Source organism: Pundamilia nyererei, unplaced genomic scaffold (genome assembly GCF_000239375.1).
Source record: "Pundamilia nyererei isolate P.nyererei 1_Seehausen unplaced genomic scaffold, PunNye1.0 scaffold00354, whole genome shotgun sequence".
NCBI lineage: Eukaryota > Metazoa > Chordata > Actinopteri > Cichliformes > Cichlidae > Pundamilia > Pundamilia nyererei.
The window spans coordinates 402,368-426,078 of record NW_005187755.1 but is presented as its reverse complement, the minus strand read 5'-3'; the positions used below and the strand labels follow the sequence as shown (position 1 = coordinate 426,078).

The 23,711-nt window shown below is 40.2% G+C and overlaps 2 protein-coding genes across 5 annotated transcripts in view; one reads left to right on the top strand and one right to left on the bottom strand.

Moving 5' to 3' along the window:
- Positions 1–741: 741 nt before the first annotated feature.
- smyd4 (SET and MYND domain containing 4) lies at positions 742–9,485 on the bottom strand. Of its 4 annotated transcripts, XM_005752352.1 has the most exons (12): positions 9,405–9,485; positions 8,009–8,345; positions 7,656–7,800; positions 7,113–7,202; positions 4,260–4,618; positions 3,649–4,166; positions 2,803–3,069; positions 2,513–2,700; positions 1,705–1,852; positions 1,494–1,610; positions 1,207–1,330; positions 742–938 (listed from the first exon to the last, which is right to left on the bottom strand). In XM_005752352.1, exons 2-12 carry the CDS (start codon positions 8,140–8,142, stop codon positions 815–817), a joined length of 2,214 nt encoding a protein of 737 aa, XP_005752409.1. In that variant the 5' UTR covers positions 8,143–8,345; positions 9,405–9,485; the 3' UTR covers positions 742–814. The 4 variants fall into 4 exon arrangements, with proteins under 4 accessions (XP_005752409.1, XP_005752406.1, XP_005752408.1 ...); XM_005752349.1 differs by having other exon boundaries at positions 3,649–4,618; XM_005752351.1 differs by having other exon boundaries at positions 3,649–4,618; positions 8,009–8,172.
- LOC102215720 (replication protein A 70 kDa DNA-binding subunit-like) overlaps positions 8,947–23,711 on the top strand; it is a 49,673-nt gene continuing 34,908 nt past the window's right edge. Inside the window, exons 1-9 of the mRNA XM_005752353.1 lie at positions 8,947–9,121; positions 9,600–9,647; positions 11,096–11,174; positions 11,342–11,450; positions 11,543–11,634; positions 11,726–11,824; positions 17,841–18,048; positions 21,789–21,891; positions 22,017–22,085. Coding sequence (XP_005752410.1) covers positions 9,089–9,121; positions 9,600–9,647; positions 11,096–11,174; positions 11,342–11,450; positions 11,543–11,634; positions 11,726–11,824; positions 17,841–18,048; positions 21,789–21,891; positions 22,017–22,085 — 840 coding nt within the window. The 5' untranslated portion in view covers positions 8,947–9,088. The remainder of the gene's footprint in view (positions 9,122–9,599; positions 9,648–11,095; positions 11,175–11,341; positions 11,451–11,542; positions 11,635–11,725; positions 11,825–17,840; positions 18,049–21,788; positions 21,892–22,016; positions 22,086–23,711) is intronic.

The following is a 23,711-nucleotide window of genomic DNA, read 5'->3' as shown; positions in this document are numbered from 1 at the left end:
ATTCAGACTTAACTTTCAACCTTGTTCCCACAATCATGAGCAGGAATCTGCCCCATGGACCATTCTGAGTTCACTGAGGAGTCACTGCTCCCCAGCTTCTTTCACCAGCTGCCTCACCAAAGTTTTGTCTTGACCTTGACTTGTACGCACATCTTCACATCTGTCAGATTGGCTGCCCTCCAGACACTTGTGAGGTTTTAACTGGCACATGCCTCGGGACTTCCAGCTGTGATCATGATTTTATTGTCTTTGCCCAACATGAGCTTCCGCTCCTTTTTAAAAGCTAATGAACCTTTACATCAGAGCTTACTGTGACCTGAACCCTTATTTCTTCGCTGTTGTGGTACACTAGTCTTTGTACTTCATCACTTACATGCAAGGCTTTTAATTGATTGACTGAAAGAGGAAAAATGCTCCAACACCTGAACATCACGCCTTAATGGTCCTATAAAGACTTTTAAGCTGAAGGTCTTGGAGGACATGGGCCATGTACTGTAGGTTCAGGAGTAGAAGCTACATCTTACTGTCCAGTCATTCAAGCATGAAATTGAATTAGTCACTGGACAATTGCTGCCATCTAAAGGTCAGACGGTTACCTATATTTATAGCATAGCTGAGGGTATGCACAGCACTACAGTGCTATAATATAATTTCTTCTTGTAAAAATAAGAACTTATAAAAAGACTATATGTTACCTGCAATGTAACAGCTTTTTAAAGACACAAAACAAACAAGGCCTGCAATCATGAAATTTCTCATATTTTAATGAGCTTCACAAAGTACAAAACTAATTATAGTTTGCTTTTTTTGAAAACTACCCTTGTAAGCAGTCCTCCATGGCCTTCAGCTCCTGTAATTCATGGCAGTGTGGACCGCAGTGAAGGCAGAGAAGTCGCCTGACCTTGGGGATGACGGAGAGAGCTGCCCCTCGGGAACCACTGGGAGAAGGAGAGGAAAATGACGCAAAGGTTGTTATTTCTACAAATAAAGAGAGTCAAAAACAGAACGTAGTAGAAGTTATGAGACTGTGAAGCTTTAGGCACTTGGCTCAGGTACAGTTTGTCGTCTTATTAAACCAAGTATTCTAAGTTTAGGCAATTACTCTGACAGCTGCAGTGTGACTGCACATTTAGCACTAGACACTAAAAAAAGAAGGAACGCAACCTGAAATTTTTTTCTGCCCACTCTCTGCACAACTTTTCTCACCCATTGAAGTGTAGCTGTGCTAATTTGAAGAGTTGTCGACCCAGTTCGACGCTTTCTTTTCCAAACTGGGAGGCAATGGCTACAGCGCTTCGCTCCAGATGGGATGCTGCACTATTCCAGTCACCTACAGAAACAGCAGAACACAAACAAAGCAGTAAGAAGACTGCAAAGATTATGCACAGATGCTTTTTGGAGGTTTTTTTTTTAACTCCTCAGGGTGTTAAAAACACAAACACCATTAACCACACAGCTCATATGCAAATACTCCACATCATTATTATGCGTACCCAGAGAAGCATAAGCTCTGGCTGTGGCATCAGCTAGCTCCCCCTGTAGTGGGTGTGTCTCTGCAAGGATGAGACCAGATTGGCACAGAGTCTTTTTTAGAAGTCTTAGGGCCTCACCTGGGGGAGGGTAGAAGAGAAGAATCACATGACAGTGATGTATTTCTATATTTGATTAGATTTGGATGTTTATTTTTTATTTTTTTACAAGCACCTGGCCTGTCTGTCTCCATGAGTTCCACAGCCTTCTCCAGGTTAACCCTGATCTCCTGCAGACTGTTGTTCACGTCAGATAAGGACATACAATGACTGCAGGATGAGCGTGAACATACAAATCCGGCTTCTCTGTCCTCACTCCTTTTCTGAAAAGTATTTACAGTATTTTTAAATGATTAACATGGAAATGTCAACAGACATTGGGCAAATGGCCAGAAGAATGGACGGATCGGTTTCCTTTAAAATTCTTTCATTTTCCCCCCCCATCGTATCTAATTCAGGCTCATGGAGGGCTGGATATCAGCAGTCACAGGGCGAGAGGCTTGGCATACGCCAGACAAGTCGTCCTTTGGTCACAGGGGAGAAATAGACAACAATTCACACTCACATTCACACCTATGGTCAATTTAACATCACAAATCAATATAGCCCCGTACATGTTTTGGACTGTGGGAGCAGTTCAGAGTGCCCAGAGAAGATCCACAAGGACATGCCACACAAAAAGCCTCCAGTCGGCAAGTGGATTCAAACCCCTGTGAGCTGTGAGGCAAACCACTGCACTTATTGAATTTAGGGTCACAGAGGGGGCTGGAGTCTATTCAAGCTTTCATAGGATGAAAGAAGGGGTGCACCCTAGACAGGTTGCCAGTCCATCACAGGGCTAACACCGAGAGACACACAACCACACAATCTGACATTTAAACGTACGTCGAGAAGTAGAATTAATAATTAACTAACCAGCATGTTTTCAATTGCAACACTGTGCCCCCCATTAATCCTGAAAAAAGTCAATAATGATCTCATACTTTGAGAGATCCTTTGCACTTGATGCACAGGAGTCCAAGATCTCTGCCCTCAGCGCCTGGCTCCTGCTGTCTGGGCTCCTCCACGTCCTGCTGCTGTTGGCTACAGGCCTCACACTGACACAGGAAGTAGTACTGCTCTTGCAGAAGACAACGGCGTTCCTGGGTCACCATCCTGCTGCTATGAGGACCTGAAGGGAAAATAAAATGAATGGTGAAAAATTGCTTTTATACACAAGGTTATGATACCATATTGATTCTAATCTATCTAAATGTTCCATCGTACATCATACCATAGCAGTGCAGGATCTCTTGTCCAGGAGTGATGAGCTTGGCTGCTCTGACTGTTACAGTGACTCCCTGCGCCTTGTGCCTCCATTCAGCTTCACCCCCACTGAAGTCTGCAGACAGAGCTGAACCAGAAGGCTCAATAATGCCTCCAGTGCTGAACACCAGGCTGGTGTTGGGGCAGCAAGAGTGATTGAGAAGACTAAGAGTCGGGAATACTGCAGTAGCAATGCGAATTTCCCTGTTGGACTGCACCGGTGAGTTTGTTGCTCCTGTGTGATGCAAAAAGCCAAAACAAAATGCAATTAGAAAAAGGGACCTCGTGCGTAGTCGACACTACAGAGTATTCACAGTTGCAAAAATCAATAAGAAAAGTTTTATATATCCTTAAAATCCTTTTGAAGCAAAAATCTCCTAAATTTTCTGGTTGTGACATCCTAAAAGTAAACCTCTGTGGTCTTCTATGATAACCTGAAACTGAATTTTTGACCCAACAAGCAGTGTAAACATGTCCCATCATCCAAGCATGTTTAAATTGAGTTCCTCTTTAACTTCATTCTCACCCACATTTTTTATTACTGTTTTCGTTCCACTGAGTTAGAAAAAGAAGCAAAGTGAGCGCACTGTAAATCTTCCTCTGAAAGCGTCTGCTGTGTTGTCACACCTGAAGCAGCTAAAAAAGACTTTTATGCCAGTGGAATCGTTTTTAGTTGTGTCATCCATCAATTTCATCAAAGAGGGAACACGATTTTCTTTCTCATTTTTCTGCCTGTGACACGCAGCTGCAGCTGTTTATTCTAACTACACTCAATCTGAGCCAACTTAACAACACATTTTGCACCTGCAGTCACCTGTGTCTTGCAGCACGACTATTGCCTGGGCGTTACACCTCAGCTGTAGGATGTGCTGTAGAACTGCACTTCCCAGCATCCATAGCTCTGCATTCCAATCAGCGTCTCCTCCCTCCTTGTTTGGTCCCTGTGGGGTATGGCTCCATGATACAGGTGGTGGTCCTGCCTTGCTGAGCTTCAGGTAGAGTGTTGCTGCGGTGACCGCACACATGAAACGCAGAGCAGGGCTGTGGTGATTCAGGTGGTGCAGCAAGTTATACACATTCAGGTAAGAGCCCCCATAGGATGACGTAGAAGGATCACTCGAGTGATTATTAAAACACTCTTTGTGCTTGTCTCTGATTGGCTCCCTTGCTAGTAGAAAGTTTTTTAACCCTGCCTTGAGAGCTAACCTCAGGGCGAGCTGTGACATAACGCCCATCGCCATCAGATCTGCTCCCAGCGCACACTCCCAGCGATGATGTTCTTCCCAGGCTTCCTGCTGACAACCAGTTGAACAGTATCGGCTGTAGCTACACCTGTCACATGGTACAAGAATCAGCGTTTCAGTCAAACACCTATGGCAACGCCTGTCCTCCACTCCAAACAACACTTCTCTCTCTCTGCCATACCGTCCCACCTTCCCTTTCACCTCCTCCATTCCTGGTAGGAGGACACAGCTGTACGGCCTGTCAGTGAGAATCACCTCCCCGGCTGCTATTCTATTTACAGCCACCAGGTGTCGACCTTTCTCCACAGTGGAGTCAACAACAACTTGAGGACAAATCCCAACTGTGAGAGGCCCAACAGATGGTGAATTTGCTGTGTCTGAACCTTTACAATCGTTTGAGGCAGGGTTTTGATCATCCTCCCTTCTCTTTTCATGTACAGAGAGATGTTTAAAGCACAGAGTGCGGCGGTCCTCCAGTTTGTGTAAAAGATGAGAGGGATAGCCATTCTTCACGGCTCTGTCAATGTCATCAAGGCATTCCTGAGGAAAACAGAAAAGCTGGAGCGTAAACAATCACAAAATCAAAGACTGTGAGCAAAACATAGAGATGACAGACTTTTTACTAACTCATGAATTCTGCACTGAACCGGAGGGGTAAGGCTTAGAAACCTGTCATAAGAAGACTGAGAAAAGGAATACTGGAGGCATTTTTAAGGACAGTAAGCAGTGCTGTGAATGCTACATACAGATTGTACACAAATAAGCACTTTTATCATTCTGACCCATTTCACACGCCTGCTAAGCTGTTGCAAGGTTTTACATATGAAGTATGATTCTGCCAGTTACAGCTCTGGCTATGGTTAGGTAGCCTAGCTATCATAATGATGGTCTGTGCACTGTCTGTCGAATAGGCAGCTGAATTAGGGGGGTCAAAGAAGGTCTAGTCCAGGGGTGCCCAATCCCAGTCCTCGAGATCTACTATCCTGCAGCTTTTAGATGCATCCCTACTCCAACACAGCTGAATCAAATGGTTTGATTACCTCTTCAGCATGCCATCAAGTTTGGCAAAGGCCTGATAACAAGCCATTCAGTTGATTCAGGTGTGTCAGAAGAAGGATGCATCTAAAAGCTGCAGGACGGTAGCTCTCGAGGACTGGGATTGGGCACCCCTGGTCTAGTCAATGCACTGACACACACATCATTCACAGCTCTCTATTCTCATCAAACTGTTGTCTATGTAGAGGACTCGGAAAAGAGCAGTTTAGATTTAGGCCAACATGAATTTGAGAGAATTTTAGTGTGAGGACAGCATTTGAGTTGGTGTGGTGGTTGTGATTAGGATTTGCTTTAAGTCTGATGTTGAGAGTTTGTACCACACACTTAAACCCGAGATTGACAGTCAATGTGATTCAAAAATACTTTGTTTAGTCAAGGGACTGAGTATATATTGGAGAGATAGTGTACATATACTGGATTAAGGATGTTTAAGATGGTGCACGCAGAAGGAAAAAGGTGGAAGACCACAGAGAAGATTCATGGACATGCACTGAAGAAGGATGTTTAGAGGGTTGGTGTGATAGAAAAAGGATGTCAGGGAAAGGCTGAGATGGAGACAGATGATCTGCTGCAGCAACCCCTAAAGGAAGGAGGAGTAGAAGCAGAGGAAGGAGAAGAAAAAGAATCTGCTATGATTCCAAGAAGAGAAGTTAAAGAAAAAAAGCAAAAGAGTTCATTTTGTTTTGCGATCTGAACCTTGGATGAATGAAATATGCAGTAGTGCATTCTTTCCTTGTTGGATAGGTTTACTGTTGACTCATGGCACAAACGTTAAAAACCACAGCGGGTTTAGACCTATAATCCCAGTGATTATGGTTAGGATAATTAACTAGTTTTGTTTTAACTCTTTCTTAATCCATTAGGAGGACCCTTTCTGAACTGAGTGGTTCCTCTCATATGTCAGGTCTGCTTATAGAACAAAATGACTGTTTGCATCAGATATTAGTGAGGGTGGTCTCTGCTTATAGAGCTACCCTTGGAAAAACCTGAAAACTATTCTAATAGTCGCCAAACCACGTCTTTATTGACATATACAGAGGTGTCAAAACTCCTCATTACGGATACCGGGGAGGTTGTTAAATGTCATCTTTATTAGAGAAAAGAGTTAAAGCCAAACCAGATGGGGTTAGGTTTAGACAGTTATCAAGATTTTGCTAAACATGCACAACTTCATAAACTAGAATATCTAATTCACGCTTCCCATTTGAAGGTGTTAAAAATGTAATAACTGATAATAACTTATTTGACATGTTAGGCTTAAACATGAGAAACTGCAGGAATTACTGCTTTTTAACTTCGCTCAGTTGAACTTTTTAAAAATCTTTTTATTCCTGTTTTTTGGTAGATTAATGTCCTCCCACAGACACTTCCTAACCATACAGGCTTATTATACATCAAGTAATGGAGAGCAGGGTTGTTACTGTGGACTCAGCTGGTGCTTCAAAACTCTTACCTGACTTGTGAGGGGAGAACAGTGTGGAATTAGCAGTCAAAGGTATTTTATAACAGCTTCAAAAGTAAGTAGGATAAATGAATGCCCTGTACAGTTTTGACTTAATCCTAGTGCCTTGCACAAGTTTGAGAAATAGGATATTAAAAAATATTATAATGCCCGATATTTTTTTATTTAATGAATCAAAAAAAATCATTATAGAAGATGAGCTCCTGGTTGCAAAGCACCCGCAGAGGTACAGTGACTTATAAATGGTTCCAGGTAAAGCTTCTGTGATGGAAACGGGTGTGATGTGAGGAACATGAGTATCTTTCCTGTTGGCCACAGCAAGAAAGTCTTCAGCGTTGTTAAAAAAAAGAACACTTATGCAGTCTTGTGTGCAGATCATCAACCATTTGCATGAGGATTTGAACCAGCACGTTTTTCTGTGCAAGCTTCCTACAGGCAATTGTAGCTCACACCATGACAACACTAGCCAACCACTGAGCACAGCTGGTTTTAATGGTGAAGGTGGCACAGCCTCACCTGGTAGTGCTGCAGATGGTAGAGCGTAGCAGAGCGGTTGGCGTAGCACAGAGACAGCTGCTCCGAAGTACTGGGAGCAAAACAGATGCCCTGTAATAACAGGAGACAGTCGAGGTAGGGGTTTATGGTGGGCAGTGTTTTCATGTTTAAGGTGCTTAATATCAAAGGCATGCTTACACTTTTAGAGTCAAAATAAAATCCAGATACACCTCAGATGTAACAGCGATAGTCACCAGTGTAGTATTTCTTACTTAACTTACATCAGAGCTAGTATTTCACATTGTTTCACTGTCTCAGTGTTTACACACCACTCTGCATTTAATCATTGCTTATTATTAATCTCTGGCTTTATTCCACAGTGTGTCTTTTGTCCTGTCTTCCCCCCAATCACCCCAACCCATTGCAGCATATAGCCACTCTCTTACTGAGCTTGGTTCTGCCGGATGTTTCTTCCTGCTAAAAGAAAGGATTTTTTTTAACTTAATTAAAGTATCTAGGGTGCCTACAGTCCCAGAGTAAGATATAATATTGTTTCAAATTTACCTTTGAATAGTGCAGAGCAGCTGCAGTGTAGTTTTTAGTCTTGAAGCTGGAGTTTCCCCTCACCCTGCATTTGGCTGCTAGCTCTGCATCCTTCTGTACTGAATATACTGCAGATTCTTGCTGCAAGAAGTCCAGATCATCTTGTCTGCAAAAACAAAAAGAACCCTTTAATAATACACAGAAACACAAAATAGGTGCAGAGCACTGTTCAAAAGCTTTTCCTGGACTAAAGTCCAGTTCAAGTGGTCCAAGCTGTTGCAGCTGCCTCAGAACTACCAGTCAGTGTAAGGTTAATAAAATAGGTTCGTAGTCTTAAATACATTGGTACTACATGAGCTGAACTGGGTGCTTACCTCACGAGACTTAGACCACATCTGAAAACGTCATCTATTTCAAGCAGGGACGTAAACTGTTCCTTTAGTTTGGGCTCGAGAGCGCGCCACTTCTGTGCCACGTGATCTTGCCACTGGACGCACGGCAGATCCATTATGGATTACAACAGAACCGCGTCACCCTGCTGACAGGACCGCGGGACCGGAGAGTAGTTTGGGTTTGTTTTGAATCAGTTTCACATGAGCTCTCAGCGCTCTCAGCACAGCTGTCACGTTAGAGTGGACCAAACTACAGTTCCCGGCAATATCTTTCACAATAAAATCAAAACTGCAAACCCGTGGCTGTTCAAAGACCATCCTGTATGTGAAAATAGAAAAATATTCTCCTTATTAGGTTAATGACACAATTCAAACTAATCACATTGTCGTAAAACAATATTTTTCGGTAGTATCCAAAAACAATTCTGAAGCTAGGTTTCATTTTAGAGGTTATAAAATTGCTTTTCGTGACTATTTTCAAGGCGCTTTTCACATTTTGCACCGGAATCTGATTTGCCATATGAAACAATATTCAATATTTTGATATTTGTAGTAATTCTGTGTGAGGGCAGAATTTAAATAAGTAAGTTTTGGAAACATGTGTTTAAAAGTAGTAACACAACTCTCCATACAAGTTGGATTACCTTTGGTGTTATTCAGTTTTGTTGCCCCTCGCCTTTGCAGTTTTGTTTTATTCATTTTTGGCTATTATACAAATACACACATAGTAGTGGTCACAGCTTTGTTGAATCTGTTTGTTGTATAAATACAAATAATGTAGTATGTATGTAGTATGTTTAGTTTTTAGACCAGTGCAGTAGCTACAGACTGAAACTATCAAATTAATATAATGTAACAAATCGGCAAAATAGTCAATGTCGTGCAGTAGCCTAGCATATCGTTTATTTTGAAGGCGTAAATGTGACATTTCCGGTCTTTTAACGTCTCGGCAAAGTGTCGTTTGCCTCTCTCCTATCGCGATAAGTGTCATGGCTTTTTTTGGAGCTACGTACCAGAAAAGCTAAACTCTGCAAGCTTTGAGATAAGCTTCACACGAGAGACATGAACGTACCTCTTACAAAAGGGGCGGTTGAAGTAAGCATAAACCTTAAACTGACTGAGCTGCTGTTTTCTCTTTGACTCCGTGTCTCAAGCTTGATTGTGGTGTGGTGTAACTTCAGGCTGCTAGCACTGTGCGCTAATGTTTACCTTTGGTCCTAATGGTTCATCAGCTGTAGCATTACCAGATCAGTTAAAAATAAACTTTGTTACCGGTTGATTAAAAAAAAGCTCTAAGAGCAATATTTGTGATGAAGAGCAAAAACAATCAGGCTGGGTCAACAGAACAATCTATTTTTGGGCTATAATGATATTTTACCTCTCGACAGTTTTTCGATAATATTTGACGTCTAGAGGAAGTGTTTGTCACCATCCACATGAGAAACAGAATAGATGGCAGTTTGTCCAATGGTTGTTACACTGTAACTTTGCCTTAGCAACACTGTAATATGTAATGAGGACAAACAGGCAGTTGTAACTAACGACGACTATGTGTGTTATTATTGATGTCTAGGCCCTGTGCAAAGGCTTAGATGTGGACAAGCCCGTGCTGCAGCTGCTGGTGAGTGGCTCTGTGGAAACCCACTTGTATTTCAGATTACATGATATGCATAGAAGCCTCTATTATAGCATAAGTACAGAGTATATGTGAGTATATATGAGTTATAATTACAATACCATCTGGAAACTAAAGAATTTAGGTCTAGTTTTAGACTACTTATATTTTTCTTTTTGCAGTGCAACTTGACTTAACATTCAAGCACAAGCACAGAATAAAGACAGCATTTCCTTTTTCAATTTTGTGAGTAAAGGTTTCATGTTAAGTATTCTACGTGTTTTATTTTGCATTATGTTTAAATACAACTATATATCATTCAGAAATTGTCACTAGTGGTCTTTTCAATGCAAACATTTGTTGTTAGTCTTTATGCAAAAATGACATAGTCAAGCAGAAGGCTCACTGTGTTTGGAGATGGAATGATCCAGTGATGTCATTGTGAAACACCTTTGCCATTGCAGATGGAGACATAATAGAGATTGTACACGATGTATCAACAAGAACCATCTGATTTCAAAGTGCTTTAATTCCACAGCCACATACTGTTAGAAAGAGGAGATTTGTGAGTTTCATGTGGTTGCTGGTAGGTAGCAGTGACTACAGACATGCTCACAAAAGTATGAGACAAGTTTAACTCGGCAAGGAATATGTTGTATGGACATGTTACATATAGAGGGGGACACATTGTCAACAGTGAAAGTTTTGTATGTAAAATTTTATGTACAGCCATGTTTTTTTTAGTTACTGCAAGCTTCTATTTTCATTACTTTATAAAAGATAACCTTTAAAAATCAGATGATTCTTTTTGTTACGCTCTGTATTTTTTCAATTCTTTGTTAAATTTGTAAAATGAATGAGCTTGCATCTCATCTTCTGATTTCATTGTATGACGGGCTCATTTTGAGCTGAGGCAAAGAGTGTTACCTCTGTCTCATGTGATAATTTCCTCTTCCTCACCTCTACAGCAGATCGTTTAGCATCTCATCTGTCCTCTGCTCTCTCCTGTTCTCTCCTCCTCTCACATCTCCTACTCACTAAAACAGCACAGTCAGCACATGCAGACAAAATGCCTTTTTTTTCATTAGTCTGTGTTATGCTTGTACTTGTGTGTTAAACAAACACACATCAAACACAGGTGTCCACTGTACCTGTTTTGTGATTAGAACGTTTGATAACTTCTCAGCTAGGCTAGCTAGTTAAACATTTCCCTTCTTTACCGCTCAGAGCTTACAGATGAGGCAGCGGAACCCTTAGGTCCTGACTCATCTGCTATCTCTGTGGAGATGTTCGAGGGAAAGGGCTGCGTAAATAAATGCCTGCTTGTTATAATTGATTTTATTGCTTCTTTGCTGTCATGTGTAAACAGAGCGGTTTAATGATTTCTATTAATATATCTTGGGACCTTTTGTTGTTTTGATTTTGACATCTTTCCTTCCCTCTCTGTTTGTCAGAACATCCGTCAGATCAGTAATGCCTCAAGCCCACCCAGGTTCCGACTTATGATGAGTGATGGCCAGCACTCTCTGACTTGTGAGTGTCCTCCAGTAGTACAACAACTTTTAAATTTGGAAGTGACACCAGAAATAAAAGTCAAAGATAATGTGGAGGTCTTAAATACTGAGATATAGCCAGTTAAACTGTGATATTTCTTTTTCTAGAAATTATATATGAAAATTTCTGTGTATTTTTGTGTCTAGCTTGCCTGCTTGCTACCCAGTTAAACTATTTATCTGAAGAGAACCTCCTGGTACCAAACTGTGTGTGTTTGTTGAAAAAGACCACCAACAACACTTTGGCTGATGGCAGGTATGTGTTGACTCTTTATTTCCTTTCTTCTTTTGTTTACTCATGTTTTCCCATTTGGTATAATTTTCACTTTGTTCCTTTTTTTGTTCCAGGCGTGTGGTTGTTGTTATGGACATGGATATATTAAAGTCAGCAAAGGAAACTGGGGGGAAGATTGGAAATCCCACTCCTTATAATACAGATGGTATAGTACTTTTAAAGTGTGCATGGATGAAGGTAAGAAACTGTAGTAAACAGCCTCTGGAAGCCCCTCATGATGTTTGTTCCTCTTTTAGGTAAGACTTCATCTCCACAGAAGGTGTCATCAAGTACCTATGTTCCAGAGTCCCCTCCGTCTGCTGCCGTGCCTGGACCCTCCTATAGGAACTACAGCTGTGAGTTTTTTTGTCAAACACTTTGTATATGAATCATGGTAATATAAGATAATACTGCTGCCATTTCCTGCTTGTTATTTAGTCACTTGTGTGGCAGAAGCACCTTTTCATTGTGTTGACATCAGCACTACTTTATATCTCACTGTATCAGAATAAATCGCTTATAGTGCAAAACAATGGCTTTTGAGAACCTGAAGAAAAAGTGAGTGTACTTATTCATTTACAATATGTGCCATTAATTATATGATATGCAGTACTGTGCAGATGCTTTGAGGAACCCCTCATCTCTTCATATTTTGCCTCCAAGCAGCCAGATTTTCTTTTAGGTTTTTAAAGTGGTCGTGAGCAATAGTTCTCGTGTTTTTTTCCCTTTGGGTGTTGTCTTCATTTTCTCTAATTTTCCAGTCAGTCCTTGTAGCTGAGCATTTTCAGAGGAATGTTTTTTTTTGAGCCACTTACACAGACCTATCGATCATTCATGCATAAAACAGCAACTTAGCTCAATATATGAACCAGTTTTGCATCTGCACGTGACAGGCAACTTAGCAAAGAAATAATTTTAATTAGTATTTGTAGTTGAATCCCCCCAAAAAACAAGCCAAAATTTGAGATGCATAAAGTGGTAGTTTTGCATCAGTAGACGCAGGATCCAAAAGTTTCTTCCCTCAAAGTGACTCGATCTGCTGTGTGTGTGTGTACTGCTCACACATTTGGGAAACAACAGCAGTAAAAGCTTTGCTTTCAGAATGATCAGGATGAAGCTATTAATAGTAAGGCCAAAAACATGATCCAACAAGCCGCAACATTAAGACGGCCTGCTATATATAGTGTATGATCCCGTCATGCTGTGTAAAAAGCTCTGGTGGCATCATGTGGTGTTTGGCAGGACACCACTGGGTTGTGGTTTGGGGCCTTTGTGGTTTGGGCTTGTTCTGGTGAATCCAGCAATTGCTCAACATGATTGGTTAATGCCTTAGGCCCTTTTCAGTGTTCCTGGTGTCAGTACCAAGCAGTGGGGTGCATTGTCTGGCTGGAGGAGGCCACTGCCATAAGAGGGATTATGCTTGGTCTCTAACATTATATATGTAGGTGGTGTCAAAGTGTGCCAAGGCCTGAGGTTTTCCTGCTCTTGGATTATGGATATCATTACTTGCTTTGCAGATTACAGTATTTAATTACCTCACTGATTTAAAACAAGTCCTCATTTAGCCGTACTTACCACAAGGTCTTTAATGAGTTACAAATCATTTTTGTCATCTACAATTCATATATTGTAGTGGTATAGAGCACCTAATCATGTGTGTATAATATTAACAGAGAACAAAGGAGGGTTTTGTTTTAGCTTAAACATACAATATTTGGTCCAGTTATTTCAGGGACAATTAGAATATTATTTCTTAATAAAACCTAATCTTGCCAACAGAGGGAGCCAAGCACCCTTTAAGCAAATGCTGCTGACAGTTGATTTGCAGTCTTCTCACTGTTTTCACCCCAAACTGCAGCTATAATTTGGTGGAGAACAGAGACTTGGAAAGACATTGCTAACCAAACAGTACATCCTGATGTCCATCCCTTTGATATTCATAGCAGTTCAGTGTTCAAAGGCTGTAGTCTGGGGGTGGGTTAAGAACTAGATAAAGCAGGATCATAAGGCACACTGTGGTAGCCACAGGAAATGCTAAATGAATGGTAGACTGAAGTCGCTTTAGTCTAAGTACCTTTTTTCATAACACGTTGGGTACTTAAATCATATTTACAGCTCAGCCATCAGAGCGGCAAACTATCTTGTTGCCCACTGGCTACTGGGGGAGTCCATAACTCACTTCTTCCTCTATTTTACCACCAACCAGAGTTTTGTAACATTTTAGGAGCCCCAAATGATACTCACTTTCCTGCCACAGTAGCTGTTGCCATGTATCATGCCTAAAGTAGTCTGCGTTTTATTGGATCTGCTTTTATTAGCTTAGCCTTTGTTTCACTCAGTTGTTTTATACCACCACCAACTACGCTTAGCATTGACATTGATTTTGTTATGTGGCAGAAACATACCCGATAGTCCTTCTCGGTGGAGGATGTAGGCATGTGGGTGGATAATGAGTGCTTAGTATATTGCGCGTGTTTGTGCATGTGTAGGTGTGTGTCTGTGTGCTCGTGTTGTGACTGAGGGAGCTTGTGTGGGCCGGTGGCTCCTCCAGTTCATGGCTTCATGAATATTGTGTTGTGGACTGAATCCTGTTGTTGCGGTGCACACGGAGAATCGGCGCGGGGGGGTTGAGAGAGAAGTCAACTAATTTGACTCAGCAAAGACGAGGCTCCGCATTAACTAGTTCATCAGACTCCTTTCCTCATTACATCCTTTGATCTGTGTTGCTTCAGAGATTCAACCTGATAGATGAAAACTGCTCCTCTATTTAATTGTTCTGTTGATGAAGGGGTCTTGTGCATAAATTCTCAAGCCTTTTCTCCTTTTGAATGCGACTTAGTGATTGATTGTTTCATTATTTTTCTAAATTGCATTCTTACTAAGTCGATGCATTTTTGAGCGTTTCCAAGACTGCTAAATGCCACAAATCAAGCATTTCCATTGAGCTTTGGGTTATGTAATGGCTCATGGGGCTGTTGTTGTATTTGAGGGTTTTGATTCAAACCTCTGTGCAGACGTCCCAGTCTTTGAGCAACATACTGACTCCCTGGGTGCCTCCATTTGGCTAACTTGGCTCATTACTTCTTTCAATTATGTCTCTTTCTTGTACTGTAGCTCCGTGCAGCAGGGATCCTATTGGCAGAGAAGCCTAAGATGCAGGGAAGAGACACAAAGATGCAGGATATGTATTTACCAAACAGCACATCCTCTTTAACTCTTACACCATTTTCATGAGATGGCTATCACCCATGTAGACGTAAGGTTAAGAAATATTAAAACAAAAATATTAGAGGTATTAACTGAAACTCTACGACTGCTGCTCCTGTGCTTTATGTAGATATATATGTAGATATATTCATACATTAGAGCAGGGATGTCAGACTCTCTTTACATTATGAGCCACATACACTACACTTTGAACACTTAACCAGTGAAACGACATGATAAATTGTTAAAATTACAGAAAAAGTTCTAGTAGCTCCATGCCTAGACTGGTTTTCTTAATTCTCAGAAAATGTCTTTACTGTGGACCCACTAAAAATACGGAAATTTCTTTAGTTGATAGAGGACACCTTTCATGTGGGCCAGAATGAAGTCTTTGGTGGAACAATTCTGGCCTCCAGGCCTTACGTTTGACACCACTGCATTAGTGCATAATGAAACAAAACCCATTACTAAAACAATAGAAAAGGATGTCGCAGTGAAGTTTATTAATGGTTGGGCCAAACAATAATTCAGTGTGCAGCTTTATACGACATACATTTCTCCTGAATGAGCCCAAATACAAACACTTAACATACATGTTATCCATTTAAGAACTGGAACATATTTGATGATGCAACCTAAGATCAGTTCTAAAATCACAGACCAGAGGACAGGGAGGACAGAGGAGTGAGAAACTGGAGGAAGTGTACAGTAATTGGCTGAATGGAAAGCTGCTGTAGGCATTGTGCTCTGTAGAGACTCCTGACCTTTGGCACCTTGGGAGTAGGAGGATGCTGTTAGAAAGACTTTTCCTGTTGAAGATTTTGTGGCATTTATTTTAAGTGTTTTGAGCGTCTAGTTGTTTGAGAGCACCTCTTAGGTTCGCAGTCCTCTCTCACTTAAACAGAACAGAACAGAAAAAAACCCAAAAAAACAGCAGTAGGTGTGAAGTCAGAGGCCACGACACAGTTGTCACAGGTAGTTCTGTGTTCCCATTTAAATATTCATCAGCAGCTATCTCTTGAAATAGAGTCTTCTCAAACTGCTTCGTAGATGATATTTAAATTCCAAAAAGATATCTGCACTCACTAAAGTGCGGTTAAAATAATATCCATAATTCATCACTAACCATTCTCTGTAGGTTTCTTTTCCCCCCACACAACTCTTTCCCTTTTGCCCTCACTCTGATGAACACACACACACACACACACACACACACACACACACACACACACACACACACACACACACACACACACGTTTTCATTCTTTCTCATTCACGTTCTCTTTTTTTGTTATTATTATTTCCTTTTCATCCATACTGTATATTCCCCTCTTAGTGTATACTCATCACAGTCCGCTCTTTAACAACAGGAGCTGTCGAATATGGTATTGGCATACATATTAGAAGCCTGCATTGATCTAAGCCACAGAAAACGAGCATCCTTCATAAAGCTCTGCCCCCTCTTTGCTGTTTTTCAGTCCATTCCCGATTCCCACCACCTATCATCTCCTCATCTTCTCTTTCGCCACCAGTTCTCTCTTCCTAACTCTCCATCCAGATAGCGTGTGTATGAATATTGATGTTAATTACCCCTCGGCTGAAAATAGCGGTTCAATCTGTGAATTTCCCCAAGGAATTTGATCATGAGGTGCACACACACACAGAAAGGAGGGTATCATCGAGGTGCATATTTGTTGTGCTTTACAACCGGAGCTTAAATCAGAGGGAGTGGTCTCGGTGGACCTGATTCGCTTTATCCCTGAAAATCCCCGCACACCCTCCTTTCCAAAAAATACTGCTGCTCAATATGGCATGTTATTCCTGCCAAAAGAAGCAATTGCATAAAAAATATTGTGTCAGCAGATAAGTGTTTGGGTTGAATCATACTGATGGGGCTGATGCTACTTCATTGTGGGAGGTGAGATAGCACCTTATGAGTCTGTGGGTTGGTCCAAACTGTTGTATCTTGCAAAGAAGAACACAAAACTTGTGGAGTTTTTTTTTGTTTTTTTTAAATTTTATACAAAGAAAACTTCGTCTTAACTTAAAAAAATACAGTTGTGTTGATTTATTTCTATGTGAGGTAGTTAAATTAGTCCTGAGTTGAGTATGCACGTAACAAAGACAGAAATAAGATCAACGCTGCAAAATTAAATTACATAAATTACATATTATGCTATTGAATCACTCTCAGCTTGAGTAATTACACATTAGCGTTCATATTGATATTTCTGACAATTTTAGCATTTAGTGGTTGAAGTAGACACAGGACGAGAAATATGCAATCATTGATTATTAACCTCCCATATTCTCTCCTACTGATCTAGAATAACTGCTCTGTCTTTGACTCAGTCTAAGTTAAAAAATAATCATGGCGCATGAACATAATTAAGGCAAGTATGTTTGCTTTCTTGGCCATGAGACCGATAGTCTGATAACTAATTCAAATTATTCTTTCTCCTATGACTGAAAGGCACGTACAGATATAGTAATTATGAAATTAATAATTGATTGGCAGCCTTACCCGAAGAAGAAAAACATTTTTATTAATTGGCACAAACCAATGTTAACAGGGAATTAAGTAACTCTGAGCATGCATCTCTGTTGGGAGAATTTAACTTTTTCAGGCGTTTTATTATTTTGGCAGCTGCTCACAGATCAGATGATAATACTACCACTAATGTTTAATCCTAGCTGAAATTTTTGGCAGCGTGTTTCAGATTGTATTGCCTAATAGCAAACTGGCAGGTGCTCTACCACTGTAGTTGGGCTAATAAATACCTCACAGTGGTTGGAGCTTTGATAGAGTTAATGAAAAACTATTAACAAGCTACTTTTGCAACATAAGAGACATAGCTCATGCAGGTATTAAATAGAATGGAAACTAATGTTTGGTAGTCTCACCGGATGTGGGATGTGGGATCGTGCTACATACGTTAATAGTCCAAGTTTTAAACCTGTAAATCAACAGTAAAATAACACTGAGAAAATCAGCAAGTCTTCTCATTTCAGAAGTTTGAACCAGCCAGTGTTTGCCATTTCAGTTTGAAAATGGCTTTTGTGGTGAATCCATTTCCAAGATTGTTGATGATCTCTTTCAGCAATATTAAATTACCATGTTGTTAATGTGCAACACTCTTTTAAGTATCTTCTTTGTGTTTCAGCTCCCAGAGGCAGAGGAGGAAGTTTTACGGGAAAAACACCCATGAAAGCTTCTCCCATGAAGGCCTCAGCTATTAAAGCATCACCCAGTAAGGGCTTAACTATGAAGGTTTCACCCATGAAAGCTTCGCCCATGAAGGCCAACAGCGCTTCTCCAGGTTCTTCAGCAAAAGTGAATCCTATTGCAAGCCTCAACCCCTACCAAAGCAAGTAAGTGCAAGTGATCTCGGTCTAAATTTGCTCACTTTTATATACATCAGGGGTCTAAGACTTGTTTTAGCATGCAGCTCAAATGTATTTTAAGTCGGTCAGACCTAGGAGACAGTGACTATAAAAAAATAAAGACAACCAAATGCTTTCTAATTATTTTAGTGTGAAGATGAACCCTTAGATTGTGAGGCATTCAATTTTAACTGTCCAGTTTTGTATTTATTTCCACATTCAGTCGTATGTCATTACAAAGAAACAGAACTGTTGGAACGTGCTGACATGTCTCTGTAGCTTAACCACCTTACTTTGGTGTATTATGGTGGGCGGTAGATAGTGTTGTTGTATCTGAGAAGAATATAAAACAGATAAATCAAACATCTGGGTAAAAAAAAATGAACAATTTGGACATTTTGCTGTGGGCAGGATTGGACCTTTTAGTGGCCACTTGTACCTTACATTAGACACCCTTCACATGCATGTACTGTGTGTGAGTTAAGTTCTGTAGCAGATCATTGTAAAGTTGTGAAGTTGAATCTGACTTGCCCATATTTCTTCCTAATATCCAAACAAACTTTAAGCTGTATATGTTTATGATTTCACTTTGATTTTGTTGCTTTTCTGCTCATCAGCTAAACTACTTTCTCTCACGCTGTGACTCTGCTTCCCCGCTTGCTACCATTTCTTGGTAGCACTTTGGGGCATGTGTTGACGCATGCATGTATGAGCATTCATTTTTTTTCGCTCACAATGTGTGTGGCTGTGTGAACTTGAGTGTGCATATGTTATACAACCCATTTGCATGGAAATGAAATGAAATGACCGATATTGCCTTGGAAACGGACACTTTTGCAGCAGGTACTGCTGGGTCTTTATGGTCTGCTGCTGAGGTTTTGATTTTGTTATTTGGCCTGGTGGGGATTTGGCTAACCACGTTTTTTCCCTTTTCCTTCCCTCTTACAGTTTCACCTCCAGGGTTCGCTTTTACTGCACCCTCCCCCCCACCCTCATGTTTCTTATCGTTTCATTAGGCATAAGTCTCTGTCTCTGACCTTAAAGTTAGCTACAAAAAGACAAGAGCACAGAATAACAAGCTCTAGTTGTAGTGAAGGCACCCTGTCAACTCTCTCTGTGTTTGGGCACTGATAACGTAGCACTGTTTGAAATTGTAGGCTGTAAAGATAACTGTGCCTCTAGGTGTTGTAATAAACTGATGACTGTTCCTACTTTGAAGTTGGGGAGTACCTAGAGTGAGTAAAACAGATGACTTCAGCAGCTGTAGTCCTTCTATGAACATTTGGGTGAGATTAAAAGTGGAGGTTTGTTGTCGTTGTGTGACACAGTGTTACATGCAGTTGATTATATAGTGATGCTTTCTATGTGTGCAAGGTCTTTTATGGCTGTTCGCATGGCTTTCCCCATCCCATTCTGGTATTGTTAAGTAAAAGCATCTAGAGCAGACTATAATTGGCTTTTGACTGTCATAAACCTTGGTGTAGCAGTCTTATCCATACTGAGCAGGAAATAGGGTTCACTCAAGGCCAGCAGCTGCTCTTATGATAGGGGATTTAATTGCAGGCAAAGTTATAGTAAGAATATCCTCCACTGCAAAATTATCAATGCAGTCAAAAAGAATCCTGCTTCATAAAGCGCAGAGCATGGCTGGCTGTTGTTAAAAACAGAACAAGAAGCACATCCAGGACTTGGCAGATGTACAACAACCAGTTCACTCTTTGAAAAGAAAGTTGTGATATGCTTTATTTTTCCCTTTCACTGAACTTTAAAAAGACTGTGAGACACTCATTCAATTTCCTAGGAAATTGTTCTTTTTGTGCAGTTGTGTTACACATTGGTGACTGATGTGTGCCGAGCTGGAATGCTCATTAACAAAAAAGGAGGCTTTTTAAAGTGTCTGCCGTAGGGCTGTTCGATATAACGATATATATCGGATGACGATATAAAAAACGTCTGTCGTTTCATTTTACGCTATCATTTGTTTCGTGGTGTCGCAAAATAAACTGTTTACGGCAATATTTTTTTCATCGTTTTGATGGTCACTGTAGTGGCTATATTCTTAAAGTTCTCTCTTTCTCTTATATTTAATATAAACACACTACGGACGGAGAAGCGCCTGTTTTTATGGGTTGTCTTAGCAACAACGATGGTAAAACCATCGCATGTCCGCTTGTTTATTTTCCACATAAACCTTTCACAATAAAGCTCAAGATCCTGTTGAGACTTTTCAAAATAAACTGAATCACGTGAAAAAGTATGCAGAGTATTGACGGATGAGAAGCAAAAAAAGAGCCGTCAGGTGCTAAAAAAATCAACCTTAGACTCAAACGTTAGAACAGGCTTTTCCCCGCAGCACGCCGTGTAATAAATACTCACAAAGAAAACGGCGGCCGTTACAACTTATGTCTAAAAATGTGTAGTTTCATGCATCGGTTAAAACACTCGACTCCAGGTACACGACGCCCAGCTGGAAACACTTCACCTACCCGAGATTCACAGAATTTACAGAAAATATTAATTCTTTTGTGATTTATATCGTTATCGGGCGATAAAGGTTTTATATCGGGATATGAGATTTTGGTCATATTGCACAGCCCTAGTCTGCAGTATTATTTACTGTTTGATCTTTAGACTTATTCCTTTAGTTAAGTTTCACACAGCTGTGCTGTTAAAGGCAACTTATTTGCAGTAATTTGTTATTTTTAACAAAGTATTTATATTAAATGTCCTGTTTGTATTTGCATAATGAATATCTGATGATGGAACACGGTGGAAGGGATTTGTGCATTTACAAGGTACAGGGCTTTAATGAACCAAGGATTTTTATTTGACAAAAATTCTCCACTTATAATGTCTCATTCATTCATACAAGCACTTTTTATACAAGTGCTTTCTATCTAACATTCACAGTCTAATGAGTGCATTAGGAGCAACTTACAACACTCTTCCCTTAAAAGTAAATACTGTCCAGAAAGTGAGCTACCTTGGTGGAGGTTTGTGTGCTTAAAACAAGAGTGCTTCTTTTTTTAAAGTGAAATCATACCAGCAGACTGAGCAATTTTTCCATTCATACAAAAGAGGAAGTTTCACATCGAGCTTGGTCTAGGTGAACCTACTTCTACCAGCAGACACTGGAGCCAGTGAAGCTGTAGCCGTAGCCTAAAGCATCAAAGATTAAAGTTGGTGGAACATCATGCAGGCTAGTTACAGTAGCTTAACTTAAATGGATCAGCTCTGTATGGTATAGATGCTTTTTTGCCTTATGAAAGTAGCACCGGTGATTTAGTGACCAATTATCGGGCCAGATGAGAGCATATTGACCAAACAATTGACAATACTTTGGTAAGTAGTTAGTGTGCCAAGGCCAGTGAGTTCTCAACAAGTCAGTTTTTTATGGTTTGTCATCTAAAATAACTTTGATCTTGTGTTAAGAGGATATATTTTTGACATACGACTGGCATCCTGTCCAGGGTGTACCCTGCCGCTCGCACTACGTGAGCTATGACAGGCTCCAGCCCCCCAATGACTCAGAATTGGATGGATGGTCGAATGGGCTTTAATACAATCACTGCCAAAGACAAAATTATCTAGCAATCAGTCTTTTTATAATATACAATAGTGTTATTTGTTTTATAGTCACAGAACAAAATTGCTCTAGGAGGTCTTGAATGATTAGTGATTTATCAGTCACTGATTAATACAGATTCATTTTTATTTTTTTTCCATAGGTGGACTATCAGAGCCAGAGTCACCAACAAGTCGAGCATTCGCACGTGGAGTAACTCCAAAGGAGAGGGCAAGCTCTTCTCCTTTGAAATAGTGGATGAGAGTGTAAGTAGAGGAGTAGAGAGGTCTTATTAAATCTGACTGTTGCATCTTAATATGGTCACACATGGCTGATTTTTGCCTTCTATGTGCAATGAAATGGTGTTAAATGGAAACGTGCTTGTCAACAGGGTGAAATCAGGATCACTGCTTTCAACAAGGAAGTGGACAAGTTTTTCTCTCTAGTGGAGCAAGGCAAGGTGAGCAGATCCCAGTCATCTGTATTCACACTTGAAGTGATAAGTGCTTCCTTGGAAATTTCAGGCAAAAATTATACGTTTTACATGTGTTTACACTGAGTTTTATGACTCAAGAGTGTAAAGAAAGGTTTGCGCTTGCATTCGCGCCAATAAATCTGACTGAATACTCATTTTGACAAAAGAAAGACGATCTTAGAGGCTGTAAAAATTTACACACTGCTTGCGGCTTAAGTCTCAGGTATTTATTTTGTATGCACACACAGGTCCTCAAACAACATCGGTGAAATACTGCCTAATAAAATCCTTCTGTAAAATCTTCTCATATCTGGAGGACTTTTCGATTTTATAGAGGAGACTCCTTAAGTCATTTTTGCTAAAATATATACCTGTGTGGTTGAGACATATTGAGCACTGTAAATATATGAAAGATACCCATGAAGCTGACATATTTCAAGAAAATCTTATGGGCTGCTAAATATTTGTGTACATTTACCTGCAGATGAATAATCTTTTAATATTTTTACGGGATGAATTGCTAGATGTTTCTTTATCTATTTGCTCCTATGTTGCTTACGATTTGTGTAGTCTTTTGTCTTATTCATCCATGCTTCTGAAAAACTGACTTGGCTACAGTTACTTGAATACATACCCAAAGGTTTACCCTTTATTTAAAGATTCAGTCTAGTGGATAAATCCTGTGGTAATTTAAGTATAAAAGAGGCTTTCGTCACACTGAGTTTCATTGCACTACAAGCAATGTCTCTTTTCGCTTCAAGTTTAGAGGGTGAGCATGATTAAAATGACCAGTAACCCCCCTCAATGTGCAAATGGGCATGTATGATTGAATACTAGAAAGTCGAGCACTGATGCTTATGTGTGTCTCTGCCAAACCAGATGGTCTTAAAGAATCTTGGAAATATCATGTGGTAATAGGATCATCTTTTGACCAGAGGGCCCTGGTTCAAACCCCGTGTCAGAGAGTATCCATATTAGAAAGAAATGCTACGCCTACAAGCTCCAGCTGCACTCACATAACTGACACAGACACTGATCCTTGGGCTTACTGCAGGGCTGCAAATCAAACAAGATATTTGATCAAATTTAAGTATGGTTATAAAAACTCCAAATGATAGTAAGGAATAATTATTTATTAATTATAAGAATTTTATTAAATCATTGCATCTTGCTTTCAAGTGGCTACATTCATAAAAACACGATCAGTGAGACAGATTCATGTAATAGTGCTGCAGATAAGTAAAACAATCTTTCAAAAGTGGATACAAATGCCAAAATTTTCATGTTTGTCTCTATGCAGCCATTAATCTGAGAAATCCCATTAGCCACTTCAATTTTACGAATTTTAAACATTTCCAGTTTGGCTATTATTTCTATTACTATTACTACACAATTTCAGCCAATACATTTCTGAGGTTTTAGTCTTGATTTATAAGCTCTGTACTTTACTATACGTAAAAAACTTCTTCAGGCCTTTTTTTTTTTCCTTTTTTTTTTTTTTTTTTTTTTTGCCTGTCCCATTTGGTTCTTTTGCCATCAGAATTATTGTCTAAAGGCGAGGAAAGATGCCCAACAGATTTACTTTACCAAATTGACCATCCCAGCCTTGCC

What these genes read in the sequence shown, in the direction of transcription:
- smyd4 (XM_005752349.1), bottom strand. Translation starts at nt 8,142, where the DNA reads ATGGATCTGCCGTGCGTCCAGTGGCAAGATCACGTGGCACAGAAGTGG. An exon ending in AGTCGTGCTGCAAGACACAG is followed by an intron (nt 3,070 to 3,648) that starts GTGACTGCAGGT and finishes TGCATCACACAG; the next exon opens with GAGCAACAAACTCACCGGTG. An exon ending in AGAGATCCTGCACTGCTATG is followed by an intron (nt 2,701 to 2,802) that starts GTATGATGTACG and finishes TTTTCCCTTCAG; the next exon opens with GTCCTCATAGCAGCAGGATG.